At 37.6% G+C, this 18,982-nt stretch overlaps 1 protein-coding gene across 4 annotated transcripts in view; it reads left to right on the top strand.

Moving 5' to 3' along the window:
* Positions 1-18,982, top strand: part of RABGEF1 (RAB guanine nucleotide exchange factor 1) — a 62,675-nt gene that overhangs the window by 21,229 nt on the left and 22,464 nt on the right. For 2 of the 4 annotated variants that reach the window (XM_081089825.1, XM_081089823.1), the window contains exons 2-4: positions 6,971-7,156; positions 9,484-9,650; positions 17,079-17,248. Coding sequence is in view for 2 of the 4 variants with exons in the window: in XM_081089823.1 (XP_080945949.1) it covers positions 6,978-7,156; positions 9,484-9,650; positions 17,079-17,248 (516 nt within the window). In the remaining 2 variants the exon portion in view is untranslated. Of the gene's footprint in view, positions 1-6,970; positions 7,157-9,483; positions 9,651-17,078; positions 17,249-18,982 lie in introns of those variants that run through there. The other 2 variants (XM_081089824.1, XM_081089826.1) reach the window with 2 other exon arrangements.

Below are 18,982 nucleotides of genomic sequence, written 5' to 3'. Positions count from 1 at the left end.
ATAGGTTGATGCTCAACCACTGAGCCACACTGGCCAGGCACTACCTTTTTGATTGAACAGATCATAAACTTCTCAGTCTCGGTGTCTTCATCTTTATTGTAAAAGGAGAGAACCTAGGGAACAAAAAGTGTTTAAAGTTTCTTCAATTTAACATTCTAGAGTCAGACTCTGGGTAGATTTAGTTCTTCCTCTCTACCTCAACCTCATCTACTAAATAAGTATGTTAAATCTAAATGCTGTCCTTGGAGGGCTTTAATTTTGTAGAGACAGTAAAGAGTTTTTATAAACTTGCAAGTCTCTCTGCCATGTCTCATTAGTTAATTGTTACAGATCCCACCTGCAAAGTTTTTTGCCACCACTCCCCTTTCCATTCCCACTGCATTGCCTTCTTATTGTAGTTGTCTGTTGGTCACTATCCCTGTCTCCTGCACTTTTCCTCCGATCCAACCTAGAAATTGCCTCTCAAATTTTTTTTTTTTAATCCTCACCCGAGGATATTTTTTCCATTGATTTTCAAAGATGGTGGAAGGGAGAGAGGGAGGGAAGGAGGGAGGGAGGGAGGGAGGGAGGGAGGGAGGGAGGAGGGAAGAGAGAGAGAGAGAGAGAGAGAGAGAGAGAGAGAGAGAGAGAAGAGAGAAATAGAGAGAAACGTTAGCATGAAAGAGGGACATTGATTGGTTGCCTCCTGTACATCCCCGACCGGGGCCCAGGATTGAGCCTGAAACCAAAGTGTATGCTCTTGACTGGCATTAAACCCGAGACCCTTCACTTTGCCGGCTGACGTTTTAATCATTGAGCAAACCAACTGGGGCTCAAGTTTTTATTTTTATACAGTAAAGTTGAATTTTTGAGGGGTGTATAGTTTTTATTGTTGACAGTATTACAGATGTCTCCAATTTTCTCCCTTTTTGCTCCCCTTCATCAATGCCTACCCCACCCCAGACCTTTCCCATTCTATTGTCTGTGTCCATGGATTATGCATATCCTATATAATACAAGCCTAATATGCTAAGTGTCCGACTGTTCAACCAGTCACTATGACCCACACTGACCACCAGGGGGCAGATGCTCAATGCAGGAGCTGCCCCCAGGTGGTCAGTGAGCTTCCACAGAGGGAGCACTGCTCAGCCAGAAGCCAGGCTCATGCCTGGTGAGCACAGTGGCAGTGGCGGGAGCCTCTCCCACCTCTGCCGCAGCACTAAAGAACAGCAAGCAGGTGGGTAGTAAGGAGCCAGGGGTCCTAGACTGTTAGAGGGCACAGGCCTGGCTGAGGGACCCTCCGCCTCCCCTCCAATGCATGAATTTTGTGCACGGGCCTCTAATTGTAAATAATGGTGCTATGAACATAGGGGTGCATATATTCTTTCTTTCTCATTGGTATTTAGGGATTCTTAGGATATAGTCCCAGAAGTGGGATTGCTGGATTGTGCTATTTTTTTTTTTTTTTTGATAGACACCCTCCTAATTCTAATTCCTAACAAACACTGATCATACAGTATGTAAGCTTTTAAAACTGACTTCATTCACTCATCATTAAGCCAATTTTTGGTTATGTCAGTACTGCCTCCCCCCCCCCCCCCCTTTTTGTTTTGTTTGCTGAGAAGCATCCATTGCATGGATGTACCACAGTTTGTTTATCCATTCACTGATTGAAGGATATTTTGGTTGTCTCCTTTTTTTAATGGCCCTGAGTAATGCTATTGGAAATATTTGTGTATGGATTTTTGAGTGAACATCAGTTTTATTTCTCTGGAGGAAATAACCAGAAGTGGGATTGCTGAGTTGTATGGTAAGAATATGTTTAACTTTTTTTTTAAACTATCAGGCTGCTTTTCATGGTGGCTATACTATTTGCATTCCACTAGGAATGTATGAGTGTTTAGTTGCTCTGCATCCTTGCTACCACAGGTATTGTTGGTATTTTTTAATTTCAGCCATTCTAATAAATGTGTAGTGATATGTCATGGTGGTTTTAATTTACATTTCTCTAATGGATGATGATGTTGAACAACTTTTTTTCTCTAATGGATGATGTTGAACAACATGTGCTTATTTGCCATGTTGTTAAGAACTGTGAAGGACCTGAGTTTTTACCCAGCATACAGGTAACAAGTGAGCCTGCCACAGTTTCATGCATGCTGGCAGAAGACATGAGATCCTGAGTCAGAGACAAAGTACTTTACTGTTCAGAGGGCGTTTATAAAACAAGCTTTATCTTCACTTGGGCTACCTTTACTCCCAAGTCACATAGGGTGATGCCACAGCTGAGGAATCCAAGCTTAGGGAACCCAAATCTTTTACAACAGGCAGCAAACAGACCTGCCTGACCTTTGACCTGGAGGGAAACATTGTATCTATTTTACTGGACAGTACACAAACTTGTCCTCTGCTGGGGTGGGAGTGAGTGGGGGAGATAATTATGTGTTTCTTTTAAGAATGTTAAGATATTCAAGGATGCTTGCAAAGACCTCTTGGACGAAACTGTGAGAATTGTCTCCCAGCTTGTATGTTTTCTTTAGATCACTCTCTTTCAAGTCCTTTGCCCATTTTGTAATTGGGTGGTTTTTCTTAGTGTTGATTTTTGAGCATTTTTAAATCTGGTCCTTTGTTAAATTTGTGATTGCATGTATTTTCTCCCAGTCTGTAGTTTGTCTTTTCATTTTCTTAATAGTGTCATTTGCGGAGCAAAATTTTTTAGTTTTGTTGTCCAGTTCGGGCTGCAAGTTCTAACTCACCTTCTGTGATTCCAATGTCGGTTCAATTTTCAAAGCCTTTACAGTACTATTTTGATCTGTTTCATGTATGTGCCAGTTTGAAACTTGTGCAGTGTCTCTGTTAGTTTGAATTTTAGTCTTTTGTCCTGAATAGCATCAGATCCATTATACACAGCTAGGGGTGGGTAAGGCCAGGAGTTCACAAACAACATTTTCAGGTTGCTTTCTTGAGTTCTTGTCAGTGTGTTCTCCTATATGTTTTTTGGTTCCTAGGTTCTCATCTTTTCTGGCCAGAAAACAGTGGAGTTAGTTATGCTACTCTGTCATATACACTGTACTTCCATGACTGTCTCACAGTTGGGGCCAAGAAATGGGAGGACAGAGAGTGGAGAAAATTGGTAATTCCCCTTCCTCAGAGTTTGGTTTCTGCAATCTGTCTTTTCAGGCATTGCTGTATGTGGTTGCTTGGGTGCTGTGGCTCAAGAGAAGAGGTTAAAAACAATAAATTGGAGGGATTTTCATATTTCCTCTCAGTGTTAGAAGTTCCCTTTCTCCTTCCTTGAGCCCGAACTAGAGGATGTATCTCTGTGCCTTGGTGTGCGTTTCTGGGTTGGCTCAGTGATACTGGAGGGGAAAATGATAAATTTACCCAGGGTTTGGTGATATATTGAATTCTGGTCTTCTTTCCCAATTCTCCTCCTCCCTTTTGCCGTTGAGAATCCCCAAGTAGTGCTTAGTGTATACCATATACATTTTATAGCTGGACTAAGATTTCATGTGGCCCTTGATGTCTGTTGTTGCTTTTTCTTGTTTTTATTTTTATGCTTGACTTCCTTCTAAGGGTCACCCCTGTGCTTGCATACCTTAATGCTCAGTCTAACATTGTTGTTTGTTCAAAGAATTTGTGTGCAAACACTGCTAGCCAGTAAGGTTTCCTTCCACTCTGGCCAACAGAGCCTGTGCATACACAGAGGAGACAGAGAGAGGCCAGAAAGAGCTGGTGGAGACAGAAAGAGCTGGTGGCCTGTAGTGTAAATGCACTCCTTGGCTAACACATTGACTCATCAGCATAGAGGAAGTTTTGTTCATTTTTATAGTTGATTTGGGGGGAGAAGAATTTATTGTCCACCTCACTTCATAAAGCAGAACTTTATCTCTCAAGTTTTAATGTCTTAAAATAGAGATCTCATCATGATTTCCCCTTTTCAGGAGCTTTCAGTGGTGGTTCAATCAGACTGTGTAGCCTAAAGTTTTTAAAAGCCGTCATAGTTGACTTCACACTTAATTTCTTCAGTTAACCTATTTATACTACATCATTTTCTTTCCTATTTCCACGCTTTTTGTAAAAGATGTTCTTCCTGTCTAGAATGTTCTTCCACTTTTGTATCGTTCCTCCAAGATCCTCTAAGGTTCAACTCAAAACTCTTTAAGGTCTACACCTCCATCCCCTGGCCCAAGTGGTCTCTTCATGCTCCTTAAGTCAGAATTACCTTGTCTTTTTCTTCCCCATAGTTTCATAGCACTGTATCTTTATGCATTACTCAGTATGCCTTATTTTGTTTTTGTTTTTTGTTGTTATGAACTTTCTGAGGGGAAGGACATGTTCTATTGTATTAACAGTGGTATCTAGCCTGTTCTGTGCACACAATTGGCACTTAGTAAATTATGGTAAGATCCACAAGATACAGGACTTACTTTTTTCTAGACATGTGAGCTTCTTGAATACATGCTGTGGAGTGCCACTTTTTTTCTTTTCTTTTTTTAAAAATATATTTTATTGATTTTTTACAGAGAGGAAGGGAGAGGGATAGAGAGTTAGAAACATTGATGAAAGAGAAACATCGATCAGCCGCATCCTGCACACTCCCTACTGGGGATGTGCCCGCAACCACGGTACATGCCCTTGACCAGAATCGAACCTGGGACCCTTGAGTCCGCAGGCTCACGCTCTATCCACTGAGCCAAACCGGTTAGGGCGCCACTTTTTTCTGTGCTTGCTTGGCAGTTAGTTTATGGGCAGAAGAATGAAGACCATTTTATTCTGTGAATTTAAATGGAAATTGGTGGGTAGCAATTTATAATACAATCCTGGTGCTATGGGCAAATAAGACATGGTATAGTAGAAAAGAAAACAGACTTAGAGACTTGTTAAGGTATTATTTCAAATTTTAACTCTAACAGGTGTGACATTAGACAGGACCTCCCCATCCCCCTTTTCAGAGCTTTCAGGTGGTTCTTCCTCACTCCCTTATCAGCTATAACATGATAGCAGCAAAAATAAAATAGGGATTGGTAAATGAGTCAACCTAACAGGATTAGTAAGATCTAGTTGATTGCCAGAGATGAAGACTACCTTACCAAATAAGGAATCTTGTTAGATAATAGCTTTGCAGAAAATTCAAATTATTTTGCTGATAGCCTATAAAGGAAAGTCATAGCTGAAATTTTTTCTGGTTTCCTAATCAACTTATGACACATTTAAATTGGTTTCTCCTTCTGACTTTTATCTTACATAAGTCCTCAAGTTTGTATCAAATCTTGCCCAGTTGGTGTGGCTCAGTGGTTGAGTGTCGAACTAGGAACGAGTAGGTCATGGTTCAATTCCCGATCAGGGCACATGCCCAGGTTGTGGGATCCATCCACATTGGGTGGTGGTGTTGGTGGTGGTGCAGAATGCACCCGATCAATGATTCTCTCTCATCATTGATGTTTTCATCTCTCCCTTCCACTCTGAAATCAATAAAGATATATTAAAGAAAAATAATATGTGTCAAATCTTAAAGGAAAATGTATTCACTGTTCAAATGAAGGCTGAATAGAAAGCAGCCCTATCTCCGTATGCAGTTCAAAACACATATTGAGCACCTTAGCTCCATACTGTGTTCTGTTGGGAATATAAAGCAGTTCCTCAAGATGCTTCTAGACTAAGTGAGAGGAAGTCAAACATGCGATTTTTTTTTAAAATCCTCACCCAAAGATATGTTTTTATTGATTTTTTTTTTTTTTTTTTTTTTAGAGAGAGAGAGAAACATTGATGTGAGAGAGAAGCATCAATCGGTTGCTTCCCATATGTTCCCTGACCAGAGATCAAACCCCCAACTTTTTGTGTATGGGATGACGCTCCAACCGAGTCATCCAGGCAGGGCAGAAATGATCCTTTATGATGAAGTAGAATGGACTTAACTGGTTCCTAAATAAGTAATGTTACAAGAATGGAGGTTCAGTTAATTCTGGGTGGAAGGAAGCTCATGGGAAGTTTCATTGAAGGGATGTCCCTTAAAATGAACTTTCAATAGTGAATCATCTTTGAAAAAGCAGAAGAAAAGTATAGGAAAGAATTCTAAGCTGAGGCACAAACATGCATGTTTTGTTTAGGAGATGATCATATGAACATTACTGTGCTCAGGGATGTGAGTTGAGTTTGGACAAGTAGATTGGGGACATTGTGGTACAAGGATTTTGGAAGCTCACCTGGTTTTAAATTCCTTCTCTTTTGTTTGTTTTCAGTAGAGTTTATGTGCTTTTGAAAATTTCTCTGAACCTGAGATTTCACATGTGAAAAAATGGAGATAATGTCTACCTTGGGGTTTGTTTTTTTGTTTGCCATAAATAATTATATTAAGTACCTGTGACAATATTGTGTATGTAGTGAGTGGTGACAACTAGTGGGCTCATGTTAATTTGTCCTAGATTGCTAAGGTCCCTGAATGCCTTCTTGAAGAGTTTAGATTGTTCTGATGCTTTCATTATATTCATTTTCTTGGTAAATGTTGAATTATTTTATTTGAGACAAAATACTCACTTTTATATCACTCTATTGATTTTTTTCTGTGCAAGTTTGCCGTAGTCCCATTTGTCTATTTTGTTACTTGTGCTTTTGGTGTAATATCCAAGAAATTGTTGCCAAATTCAATGTCATGAAGTTTTCCCCCTATGTTTTTTTCTAGGAGTTTTATAATTTTATGTTTTACTGTTAGGTCTTTAATATAACATTAGTCCTTTCTTAAGGTGTTCATTATGTAACTGGGCAGGGAATAAGAAGTCTTTTCTTTAATATGACTATGTCAAGAATTTGCTTTATTTAAACTGTCCTTTTTCCCTCCCTTTCTCCTTCCCTACCTCCTCCTCTCCCTTTTCTTCTCTTCTTCCCTCCCCTATAACTTGAAGATATGGAATCATTTTTGGGGTATTAATTGCTGTGCTGATAGAATAATTCATTTTCAACAACACTTTCTTGTTTGTTATTTGATTAACAGGAAGAAAATGAGCCTTAAGTCTGAACGCCGAGGAATTCATGTGGATCAATCAGAGCTCCTTTGCAAGAAAGGATGTGGTTACTATGGCAACCCTGCTTGGCAGGGTTTCTGTTCCAAATGCTGGAGGGAGGAGTACCACAAAGCCAGGCAGAAGCAGATTCAGGAGGATTGGGAACTGGCAGAGCGGTAAAAAGACTTAACTAGGGGTGGTTTTACAGTGATATAACTGGACACATAGTACTGTTATTGTCAGAATACATTTTTTCTCTTCTGTCTTGAGCTATCAGCAGATCAGCCTAATATTAAGTGAAAAAAATGTTCCCCTCTTCTTCTCAGTCAACATTTAATGAATAGCTTTCAGTGCCTTCATTTTGTCTTACCATTTAAGTATTTTGTGTTTGAGGTGTGTGTGTTTCCTAATACAGAGAATAACATTTGGGAGTAGAAGAATGGAGGTAAACATACTTCATGGTGGAGGCTAAATGAGGTAATATTTATGATGTCCTTAGCACAGGACTTGGCACATGGCTCTCGTCAAGCATTGTTTTCCCCCATTTTTTGTTATATCCAGCATGGCATCTGGCACATCACAAACACGTAGTATATACAGATCAACAGATTTGTAGTTCTTGAATTATGAAAATTTACCTTTTCCGAAATGGGGTTTGTAGGACAGCAGTATTATTTGAGAAGTTTGTATTATCCAGAAATATGATTATGATAAAAATTAAAGGATGGCATAGCTGGTGAGCATAGGAACTAATAAAATGCCACAAATAATGTTAATCCTTTGCTAGAGCATCCTTGAAACTGAAACTTCTCAGTAAAAGAAAGCCAAGCTGAACTCTGACCACTTTTGCTAGTTTTATATCCAATTAGCCACATTTGAGTGACCACTTTTCTAACATCTGTGGTGAATGCACAGAATTAAAAAGTACACTCACCGCTTTTGGTGACTCCATGGTCAATCAAAGAGAGAAAAAATATATAGAGAACATTAACTATTCCTTCAGGTTTCTCACTGCATTCCTGATATTCTCAGTAGCTGATCTATTTCAGGAAGAAGTAGAGGATACTAAACATGAATGCTCTTAGCTTTCTCCCCTCTTCACTGCCAAATGTACTAATATCTATATTACCTTCTATTTTGTTTCAGAGAAAGATGTATCTCTATTCCATTCTCAGATTAACCACCTCTCCCTGTGATTTTGTTGCTATTTCTTACTCCTTTCAATTGTAATCTCCCTTGAGGTTTCCTACAGGCATGGGAATCGCCTCGATGGAAATCTTGTAAAAACAATGATTGCTGAACCTCATTCCCAGAGTCTCTGAATTTATTAGGTTGGGAGTGAGGCCTGAAAATTTGCATTTATGACAAGTTCCTAAGAGATGCTGATGCTACTATCTGAGGAATCACACTTTGAGAACCATTGTTCTATAGATAGCTTTTGAGATTTATTATAAATACCTCAAATGCAGCAGTTCTAAGGCCAGAATTAGTGCTTTTATTTACTCTAATCCCCATTTTCAACATTTTTTCCTAACCTCTTTCTGAATCAGTTAATGACATTACCATTAATTCAGTTGGCTAAAAAACATTGGTGTATTCTTAATTTCTCCTTCATCTCTCACACTATCTACAACTAGTTGTGCAAGTTCTACTTTTTTGAGCTTAGAGAAGTCTTTTTAATTTCACCCTCTCTGTTTTCTAGGTCCTATTTTCTCTCACTTAAATATTTTTAATATATTCTTAATTATTGTCCCTGTCTCTAGTCTCTCTGCCCCTCCCGTTGTCACACAACTGCCTGTATTATCTTTCTAAGTACAGATCTGATCATGGTAACTTACTGGATTTACAGTCTTTTTGGTTTCCCACCACATAGTGAAATCCAGGATGATAGTGGGTCCACAGCCAAAGTTTCTTACCATCTGGTGCCTATACACAAATAAGCCTCATATTCACCACACCATCGGTGCTGTGATTACACTGGATTTGGTTTGTAACACTAACCTTATGCCTTCACATTTGTAGCTCCTTCTTCCCAGAATGCCTTTTGACTTGATGGAATCTTATTCATCCTTTAAGACATACCTTAATGTCACCATTGTGAAACCTTCTTGAACTCCTCCAGCAGATTTAGTTGTTCTTTCCTGTGTTCTCATAGCACTTGTGTTTTACTCTCTACTATAGGAGCTGTTACATTATATTGTAATTATTTACTTATCTTTTTCTTCTTTTTGACCTTGAGCTTATTAGGGAAAAGGACTGGACTTCCTTTTATGTAACCCTTTGTACAGTTGCTGAATGAACATGATCTGTGGAGAAAGTCTCTTTTAAAGTCTATAGTAGTATGTAGGATAGTTTCATGTCAGAATCTCCAGACCTATTATTTGGTGCATTTGACGTCTAGTTCTAAAAATTTTAGATCCTCCTCAATTCATTGAGTAATAACCTTTAGATACAAGAAAAACTTGGAGAATATTTGGGTCATTAATCCTCTCTTGAATTACAGACTACAGCGGGAGGAGGAAGAGGCCTTTGCCAGCAGTCAGACCAGCCAAGGGGCTCAGTCCCTCACATTTTCCAAGTTTGAAGAAAAGAAAACCAATGAGAAGACTCGCAAGGTTACCACAGTGAAGAAGTTCTTCAGTGCTTCATCCAGGGTTGGATCAAAGAAAGGTAATTTTCTGATTTTCTTTTTTTCTTCTGTGCCCAAATGAAGTACAGAATAGATCCACATACATGCAGGCTCAGCCTTTTAATTTCTGTAAAAGCTTTTAGAGACCATGAACTCAGATTTGAGGGTCAGGTGACATATGAAATTGGGTTTGAGGGTCAGGCATTATATGAAACAAAAAATCTCTTTGGTTGCTTTTTGTTTGTTTTTAGAGAAGCTTGTTTATTTACTCTAGGAGAAATAAAGAGAAATGAAATATATAGTTTTCTTTATAAAATTCATGCCCATCTAAATGGCTGTCTTTTTGGATGTTCTATTTTTTTGTGCCTTTAATTTTTGGATCCTGGTTTATTCTCCTTTACATGTTGTCCCTACCATTCATGTCTTATCAGAAATGGCTGTTCCTAGGCTTGAAGTCATCTAAAAAGGAAGTTTTCTGAGAGCTTATCTGAGAGACAGCATTGAGGAAATATATGGAGAACATATACAAAAACACTCACTTCGGGCTTTTAGATTGGTGAACATAACCCATAGTATGCATTTTCTAGTGTCTGGATGTGTATGTACTTGACCTTATTCATCCTACTTCTTAAAATGCCATAAACCAGCAACAGGATTATCGCTAAAGTCACACTTGTTCTAGCAGTGAGCAGTCTAGCAGGAAGCAAGAGAGAATGTCTGCTGTTAGGACTTGGTCTCTGAACATTTATATTGCTAACCATTGTGCAGTGAATTTGGAATAGTGAGGAAGCATGGGAACTAACACTGATGCAGTCAGAAGAGCTCTTTTCTTGGGAACCCTGTCTCATTCTCAGCCCCTCAACTTGGGGTATTTGGGATGAGGTTTTTTGGCCTGCCTAAAGGCAGGGGAATGAATAACATCACTCCTTAAGATCTTTGCTGGTCTTGGATTTAATGACTCTTGTTTAGTTGTATTAAAGGAAAGGTTGCTTATAACCAGAAAAACAAATCTTTAAATAATCTTTTAGTTCACATGATTAATTTGGAGAATAGTCAATAACCCCTGGTGATTAAATTAAGAATATATTTGGCTCATGATTTATTTATTAGGAGGTAGTATAGTAAGGTGGTTAAAAACATAAACTTTGGAGTCATCCTGGTTTGAGTCTCAGCTTTGCGGTTTACTGGCTGTGTGACTCAGAGCAAGCTAATCTCTTTAAGCCTGTCAGTTCTGAAGGACAGTAATACTTACCATAGGCATGTCTTTAGGTTAAATGAGTTGATGTGTGTAAAAGAGTTTAGCACAGTACCTGACATACATTGTAAGTCTACAGTAAGTGTTAATTATTTTAAAACCAATAAATGTTGTTTTTCTGAGAGAATAGTCTCTGCTAGTAGAGAACTCAAGGGCATTGATTAAAGCCATTCTTTCCTAGTTAGCTTAAATTCTGTTTCCTGCTTTGGGAAAAGTCTCACTAATCTTATGAATTTACTAGAGGTCCAGTGCACAAAATTTGTGCATGGGTATGGTCCCTAGGCCTGGCCTGTGATTAGGGCCATCTTCCCCAGCTGCCTGCAGCTGGTCCTGCCTCCCGCCGCCACCCACCCACAGTTCCCCATTCGCCATTGGGTGATTGAAGCCTGCCGGCCAGGGGGAGAAACTGAGAGATCGGCCATTCTGCCCGCTCGCCAGCCTCGCCCCCGCAGCAGGTTGCCCTCTGTATGTGGGGCAGCTGGTGGGGTGGGGGCCTTGGCCTGGCACCACCTGCATCCCCCGTCACCCACCCCTGGCTCCCCGTTTTCCATTGGGCGATTGGAGACTGCTGGCCGGGGAAAGGGACTGAGAGGTGGTCAGTGTGCCTCATAGTGACTGGTCGTTCTGGTAGGGTCTATTTGCATGTGACCTTTTTATTATATAGGACAGTGATGGCGAACCTATGACACGCGTGTCAGAGGTGACACACGAACTCATTTTTTGGGTTGATTTTTCTTTGTTAAATGGCATTTAAATATATAAAATAAATATCAAAAATATACATCTTTGTTTTACTATGGTTGCAAATATCAAAAAATTTCTATATGTGACACGGCACCAGAGTTAAGTTAGGGTTTTTCAAAATGCTGACATGCCGAGCTCAAAAAGTTCACCATCACTGATATAGGATGATAGATAATGAAATGGCATATGATAGCAGATGAAATAATACAGAAATTATAAAACTATTAACTCTAACCTGCCTCATTTTACAAATGACATGAAGCTCATAAAAGTTATCTAATTTACCCAAAGTTATATGAGTTGATGTATTAGAGCTCAGGTCTCCTAACTCCTGGCTTAGTGTTTTTCCTTGAATTCGTGTGTGTGTGTGTGTTTACCTATAGCTTTACCTATATGTATAGACATTTGATGAGGTTTCTATTACTGAAGTGCATAATAATCATGTGCATTCACTGACCATCCTGGACAGTTTTAGAAAAATGTTCTAAGAGCTACTGACAATGTGCATCATAGTATAGAAAGGGTCCCAGATTTTATTCTGCTCAAGGGCATGTGTTTCAGCTGCAGGCTCAATTCCCTGCCCTAGTCAGGGCGCATGCAGGAGGCAACCAATCAATGTCTCTCTCTCACATTAATGTTTCTCTCTATCTCTCCTGCTCCCTTCCACTCTCTCTAAAAATCAATGGAAAAATATTCTCAGGTGAGGATTAACAAAAAATAAATTTAAAAAGAAAACCTTGCCAAAACCGGTTTGGCTCAGTGGATAGAGCGTCGGCCTGCGGCCTGAAAGGTCCCAGGTTCGATCCCGGTCAAGGCCATGTACCTGGGTTGCGGGCACATCCCCAGTGGGAGATGTGCAGGAGGCAGCTGATCGATGTTTCTCTCTCATCAATGTTTCTAACTCTCTGTCTCTCTCCCTTCCTCTCTGTAAAAAATATAAAAGAAAACCTTTATACGGAATACTTTTTATTATTTTTTCTTTTAGAATGATATGTTTTTACTTTGATTTTTTATCTTTAGTTATTTTTATTGTTTGTTTATAGAAAGCGTATTGGGGGAAAAGTCCTCAAAGTATTGAAAAAATTAATATGTGTAAAGAGGATGCTGTTGGATCTTTTTTTTCCACAAGCTTATGTAACTTTGCTAGATGGACTTAGCATTTTAGACTGTTTGTTTGGCCTTTGCATGTAGGTGAGGTTAGCCTATTCTAAATGAGTTTTAATTTATTGAGTCTAAACTAAGATAGACCTTTTGTGTTTTGTGTTCTTTATTTTACTTCATTAATACATGATGCCCTTGCTCTTGATATTTTACTTCTTTGGTAGCACAAAAGAAAGCTGTTAAGCCAGGGCAGCTTGGTAATAAACAGAACACAAATAACCTTCTAAAGATTTGAAGACTATTTTAACAAGCATGAGATGGTTGACTGTAAAAACTTAGAGAGTTTACATAGAGTTTTCTAATCTCCGAAGTAAGGTTGAGTGAGCTAAAGCTTACAGAGTAATTTATAGTGGGTTGGCCAAGTGGAAATACTTGCTCATACATTTAAAAATTCCCACTTTTTAAGAGCTCAAATAGATGTTGTCACCCTAAGTAAAAACTTGTAAACAGTTTACAAATTAATCTAAAAGCTCCTAGAATTAAAATAGTAGTCTTCCACCTAGTTATTAGATTCTAATACTGTTCTTCACTAAGCTGAACTATGGTTCCTTGGAGAAGTGACCGATTCCAGGGCTGAAACAGGGAAAGAGGACCCCCCAAAATGTTGGGGACATGGCAAAGACCCAGAAACGAGCTTGAATGGGTTCCCACTGGCCAAACTGGAGTATCAGAATAAATAAGGACAATCAATGGAGTGTAACGTATTGAATAAAATAATAATCCATTAGTCCAGCCAACTAATAAAATAGATAAATAATTAAATAAAGGAGAAGAGAATGTTCTTCTTTACCAAAGAATGTTAACTAATCAATATGAAAAGGATGATGGAGATAGAAAAATCACTATTTCACAGTTGTCATGGTAAGGATTGATTCAGGCAAGTTTCATCATCTGGGTTGAGAGGAGAGAGTTTCCTGAGGAACAAGTTAAGAACGTGGTCTCAAATGAACTCCCATAACCTATTATTAATTACAAATAGAGAAATGGTAACTATGTAACTAGGGGGAAGGTAGACATTATGTGCTTCCAGATAATGATACTTTGAAAAGAGCACAGCATAAGCTGAAAATTTATAACCTGAATGCAGTCATGAGGAAACAGCAGAGAAACCGGAACTGAGGGGCATTCAATGAAATAACTGGCCTCTATGTTTCTAAATTGTGAATGTCTTGAAAAACAAAGGAAGGTTGGGAGCATTTCCAGATTAAAGAAGACTAGTGCCCGGCCGGTATGGTTCAGTGGTTGAGCGTCAACCTGTGAACCCGGAGGTCACAGTTTAATTCCCAATCAGCCCACATGCCCAGGTTGCAGGCTTAATCCCCAGCGTGGGCCATGCAGGAGGCAGCCAATGAATGATTCTCTCTCATCATTGATGTTTCTGTCATTCTCCCTCTCCCTTCCTCTCTGAAATCAATAAAAATACATTTGTTGTTGTTGTTGTTTTTTAAAAAGACTAGTATACATGACCACTAAATGAATGTGTGATACTCAGTTTCTTTTGTTTTCATTTATAAATACATATATCTTTATCCCAATTTCCCTATTTTACATAAAAGATAGCACTACATATATCCTCATTTTTAAACTTAGAAATACAGCCCTAGCAGGTTTGGCTCAATGGATAGAGCGTCGGCCTGTGGACTGAAGGGTCCTGGGTTCAATTCTGGTCAAGGGCACATGCTAGGGTTGTGGACTCAGTCCCCAGTAGGGGTCATGCAGGAGGCAGCCAATCAATGATTCCCTCTCATCATTGATGTTTCTATCTCTCCCTCTCCCTCTCTGAAATCAATAAAAATATATTTTAAATAAATAAACTTAGCAATACATTTAAGAACTTCTTCCTTTTATCACTACATAAAGGCATACTTTTTTGTTTTAAAATTACACAATATTCCATTTTGTGGATTAAATAATTTATGTAATCCCTTAAGTCACCATTTTGTACAGTTGCAGTATTGTGCTAACATGAGTAGCCTTATACATACTTTATTTTTTACATATGCAATTATATCAGAAAATTTCTGAAAAATGGAATTGTTTGGTCATAGGATAAATGTATTTTTAATTTTGATGATTATTACCAAATTGCACTTCATTGCAGTTATATCATTTTACATTCCCACCTTCATGAGTGCCTTCCCCCATATCCTCATCAACATCAAACTTCAAATTTTTGTCTATTTATTACTTTTTTAAATGGCATCTCATAGTAGTATTAATTTGCATATTTGTTAACAGGAGTGAGATTGAACATATTTCCTGTTTAAGATCGATTTATGTTTCCTTTTTGTGAATTGTTAGTATTCTTTACCCATTTCATATTAAACTGTTCAATTTTTTTTTCTTCTTTATAGGAGTCCTTTTACATTAGGGAGAGTAGCCCTTTGTGATGTAACATACAAACATTTTTTCCCAGTTTGTTGTCCGACTTCTGACTGATGTGTTTCTAGTCACATATACAATATTTTTTGTGTGCTTTTTTCCTTTATTTTTCTTTTAATGTGATTGAATTCTTTAATGGCTTCTACATTTTGAATCATAGCACCTGATAATTTAAAAACTAGGCAAATACTTGTTTTGGGAAGATAACTATGAAGTGCCGTTTTCTTCTGCTAACTACTTAATAGTACAGTTTGGGGGGAGGTGTTTTTACTTTAATTAGAGCATAAGTCAAGTAATTAAGTAATACATTTAATAACCAGTTATGTAATAATTGAAATGTGGAGTGATTAATTTGTTACAGGTAATAGTGTATATTTTTAGGTAATCTATATGTGTTTGTTTCACTTGAATAAACCAGGCAATCTAATAGAAATAATGCCTTTATTAAAACTTTATTTTGTCCTAACCAGTTTGGTTTAGTGGATAGAGTGTTGGCCTGTGGACTGAAAGGTTCCAGGTTTGATTCCAGTCAAAGGCACATGCCCGGGTTGTAGGCTCAATCCCCAGTAGGGGGCATGTAGGAGGCAGCCTATCAATGATTCTCATTGATCATTGATGTTTTATGTCTCTCCCTTTCCCTTTTTCTCTCAAATCAATAAAAAAATATATTTGTAAAAACTTTATTTCAACTTCATTAAAATGTCTATTAGATACTAAAGTTCAAAAAATAAGATTATAAGAAATTACTCTAAGAAAACATGTAATAGGTTGATTTTTAATATCTTAAAAAGATTATTTTTCTTTTTAATTATCTTTCTTTTTGTGTTAAAAGGGAAGTATGGATGTATAAGGTACCTAATTCCTTATAGGTATTGAATTAGAGAGCGCAGTTCAAAAGTAGGAGGTTTAGAATGTGATAGGAGACTAACTGATAGTTCATACTTTCTGAGAGTGCTTACTCTTACATCTCCCTTACCTCTGTTCCATGACTGTCCCATTTTCCTTTTAGTGTATGTATGTATGTATATATGTATTTATTTATTTAATACTTTTGTGGTGTTTTTTTAAAAATACATTTTTATTGATTTCAGAGAGGAAGGAAGAGGGGGAGAGAAATAGAAACATCCATGATGAGAGAGAATCATGGATTGGCTGCCTCCTGCAAGTCCCCCACTGGGGATTATGCCCACAACCTGGGCATATGCCCTTGACTGGAATCGAACTTTCAGTTTGCAGGCTGACGCTCTATCTACTGAGCCAGACCGGCTAGGGCTTTAGTGTATTTATTGAAGAGAAAAAGAGTATGTGGCCAATTCATTAGACAGTGTTTTATTTGCTTCCCTTGCCTCTTAGCTGTGTGCTCTGTCATGATCATTATGCTACTTTAATGCATTCTTTTACTTTGAGCAGTCTGACTTGAAAACCGAATGTTGGATAAATAATTGTTAATCTCCACATAAACAAATTAGCCTTTTGCCTTTTTGGCAAGTAAAATGAATTTGGAAAGGTTGTCTAATATTTTATAAGTTATCTAAATTTTTTTACTTCTGATTATTTCACTTAATTAGTTTTATAAACTCATGCAAACCTGAGAAAGTTGTTCAAGACAGTGGTGCCATGTTAGTATTAATGATTAAATATATAGATCAAAGCATGATATATTTTGGCCAAGAAAATATAAATAAAGCAACTTTTGTTGGAATAGGGATATCTTTTACATCATATAGGCTTTTTTCTATTTGTATTTTTACTCATAAAATAAATTTAGCTTACTTTAAGGAAAGTTGCCCAAATATTTAAACATAAAATAATTTAAAGTCAAGTTTAACTTTGATTAAGCATCATTTAAATAATCTTAAATTAGATACTTTAAGTAATTCCATGCATGGCTCTTCTGTGTAATGAAACTTATTTTTAATTTTCCCAGCAGAAATTCAGGAAGCAAAAGCTCCCAGTCCTTCCATAAACCGGCAAACCAGCATTGAAACGGATAGAGTGTCTAAAGAGTTCATAGAATTTCTCAAGACCTTCCACAAGACAGGCCAAGAAATCTATAAGCAGACCAAGATGTTTTTGGAAGCAATGCATTACAAAAGGGTAGGTTGAGAATGACTACTTAGAAACAGTTTTGGTTTGAGGAAGGGTCTTCGAGATAATTTAGTGCAACTTTGTCATTTTATACCTGAGAAAATCAAGACCCAGAGATATTAAGTTACCTAAGAAATGACACTGAATAAAGTGAAAACCTGACTCCCAGGCTAGTACTTTTCCACTGCAACTCAGTGGCATTTAGATCATCTTTACGTGGAAAGTATGACATCCAAGACACTTTCATAGTATACTTTAGTACTGAGCCTTCCTAACTGTACCTTGTAAACAGTATAAACTACCATAGTTAGTAGACCTTGAGCTTGTAAGTAATAATTGTTAGACCAGTAGCAACCATCTTAGGGTATTTTTGTTTTTGTTTTTTGTATTTTGATTTTAAATTTTCCTCTCCTTGCTAAAATAGAGAAGGGAAAGCTAGAATTTAGATATTGAAAGGGACCTTAGCAATTATCTGATTTTAGTCCTTTTAATAGATGGGGAAAGTTGAGAGCCAGAGAGGATAAGTCACTTGTCCAAAGCTAACAGCTAGGTTCTGCCAGTGTCAGAACTAGTACTTGTGTGTTTCACATGTGTGTCTTTAACCTGTAATTTCTAACCGATAATTTCAGTTACAATAATTCATAAGACCACCTATAAAGGGGCTCATTTTGTAAATAGTGATTAATGTGTTTCTAACATACCTCATCCCATAAACATACCTCTAACTTTATGCTCACCCATTAAACTTAGAATTAGCTCTTGTCAAAATATTTTTTAAATATTGAATTCAGTTAGTACAGGAGAAAATAAGCTTTCTTTCTTGGTTTTCTTTTGGTATGCACTTACACTGAAAATAAATAAACAGGCTTCTGTTTCCACCCGAAAGTGTTTGCAAGCAAATAGTGAGAGTTAAATAAAGCAAGCAAGATATCATTTACATTTTGAGTTAGAAGTAATGATAGACTTCTTTAATATGAAAAATTCAGATATCATGTGATATACAACTTTCACTTTTATCAGAAGTAAAAACTAAAGTTTTGTAGTTATTTATTCTTTAGCCCATATGAAATATTTACTTGCTATATATACTGTATTGGCATATATACTATATAGTACACATAGCACATAGCACTATATTTTTAAAAACTGCTGAGCTCAGATTTGTTTCTTTTTCTTTTGCTCAGAAGTGTAATGTTCCCCTTTTCTGTAATAATTTAGTTGACTTTTGACTCAATATACTGAAGTAAAGAGGTAATTAACAGGTACAGATACTGCCATACTTAATTGTTTTCAAGGCACCACTAGTTGATATTAGAGACCTGAATATGGCCTCAGAGTCCTCCGTGTTGAAGAACCGCTGTACAGCCTAGTTTTCATTTCTACACCAGCACTGTTTCATGTTGAAGTGGCCGAGTCGTATGCATGTATGCCCAGCATCTAGCATGGTACCTGGCACATACCTGATACCGAACAGATGTATGTTAAACTGAAGGGGAAGCCCTTCTAGTCTTTAGCTGCAAGTTAATGTTTCAAATAAATGAAACAGTTTTTACACCTGCATGCAGCAACCTTATCTAACTAGCTTCAAATCATTTAATTATAAATTTCTTGAGAGAATTTGATTGAGTACAACTTGGGATAGTTCCTGTGATATAATGAAATATATCACAGCGCATGTGCCCTCTGAGAGGTACTCAATTTATCAAAACTGCTTAAAAATCTGAAATTAATGTTATGATCCCC

This window comes from Myotis nattereri (assembly GCF_964212035.1).
Source record: "Myotis nattereri genome assembly, chromosome: 4".
NCBI classification, from domain to species: Eukaryota; Metazoa; Chordata; class Mammalia; order Chiroptera; family Vespertilionidae; genus Myotis; species Myotis nattereri.
This window is presented reverse-complemented; position numbering and strand designations above follow the sequence as displayed.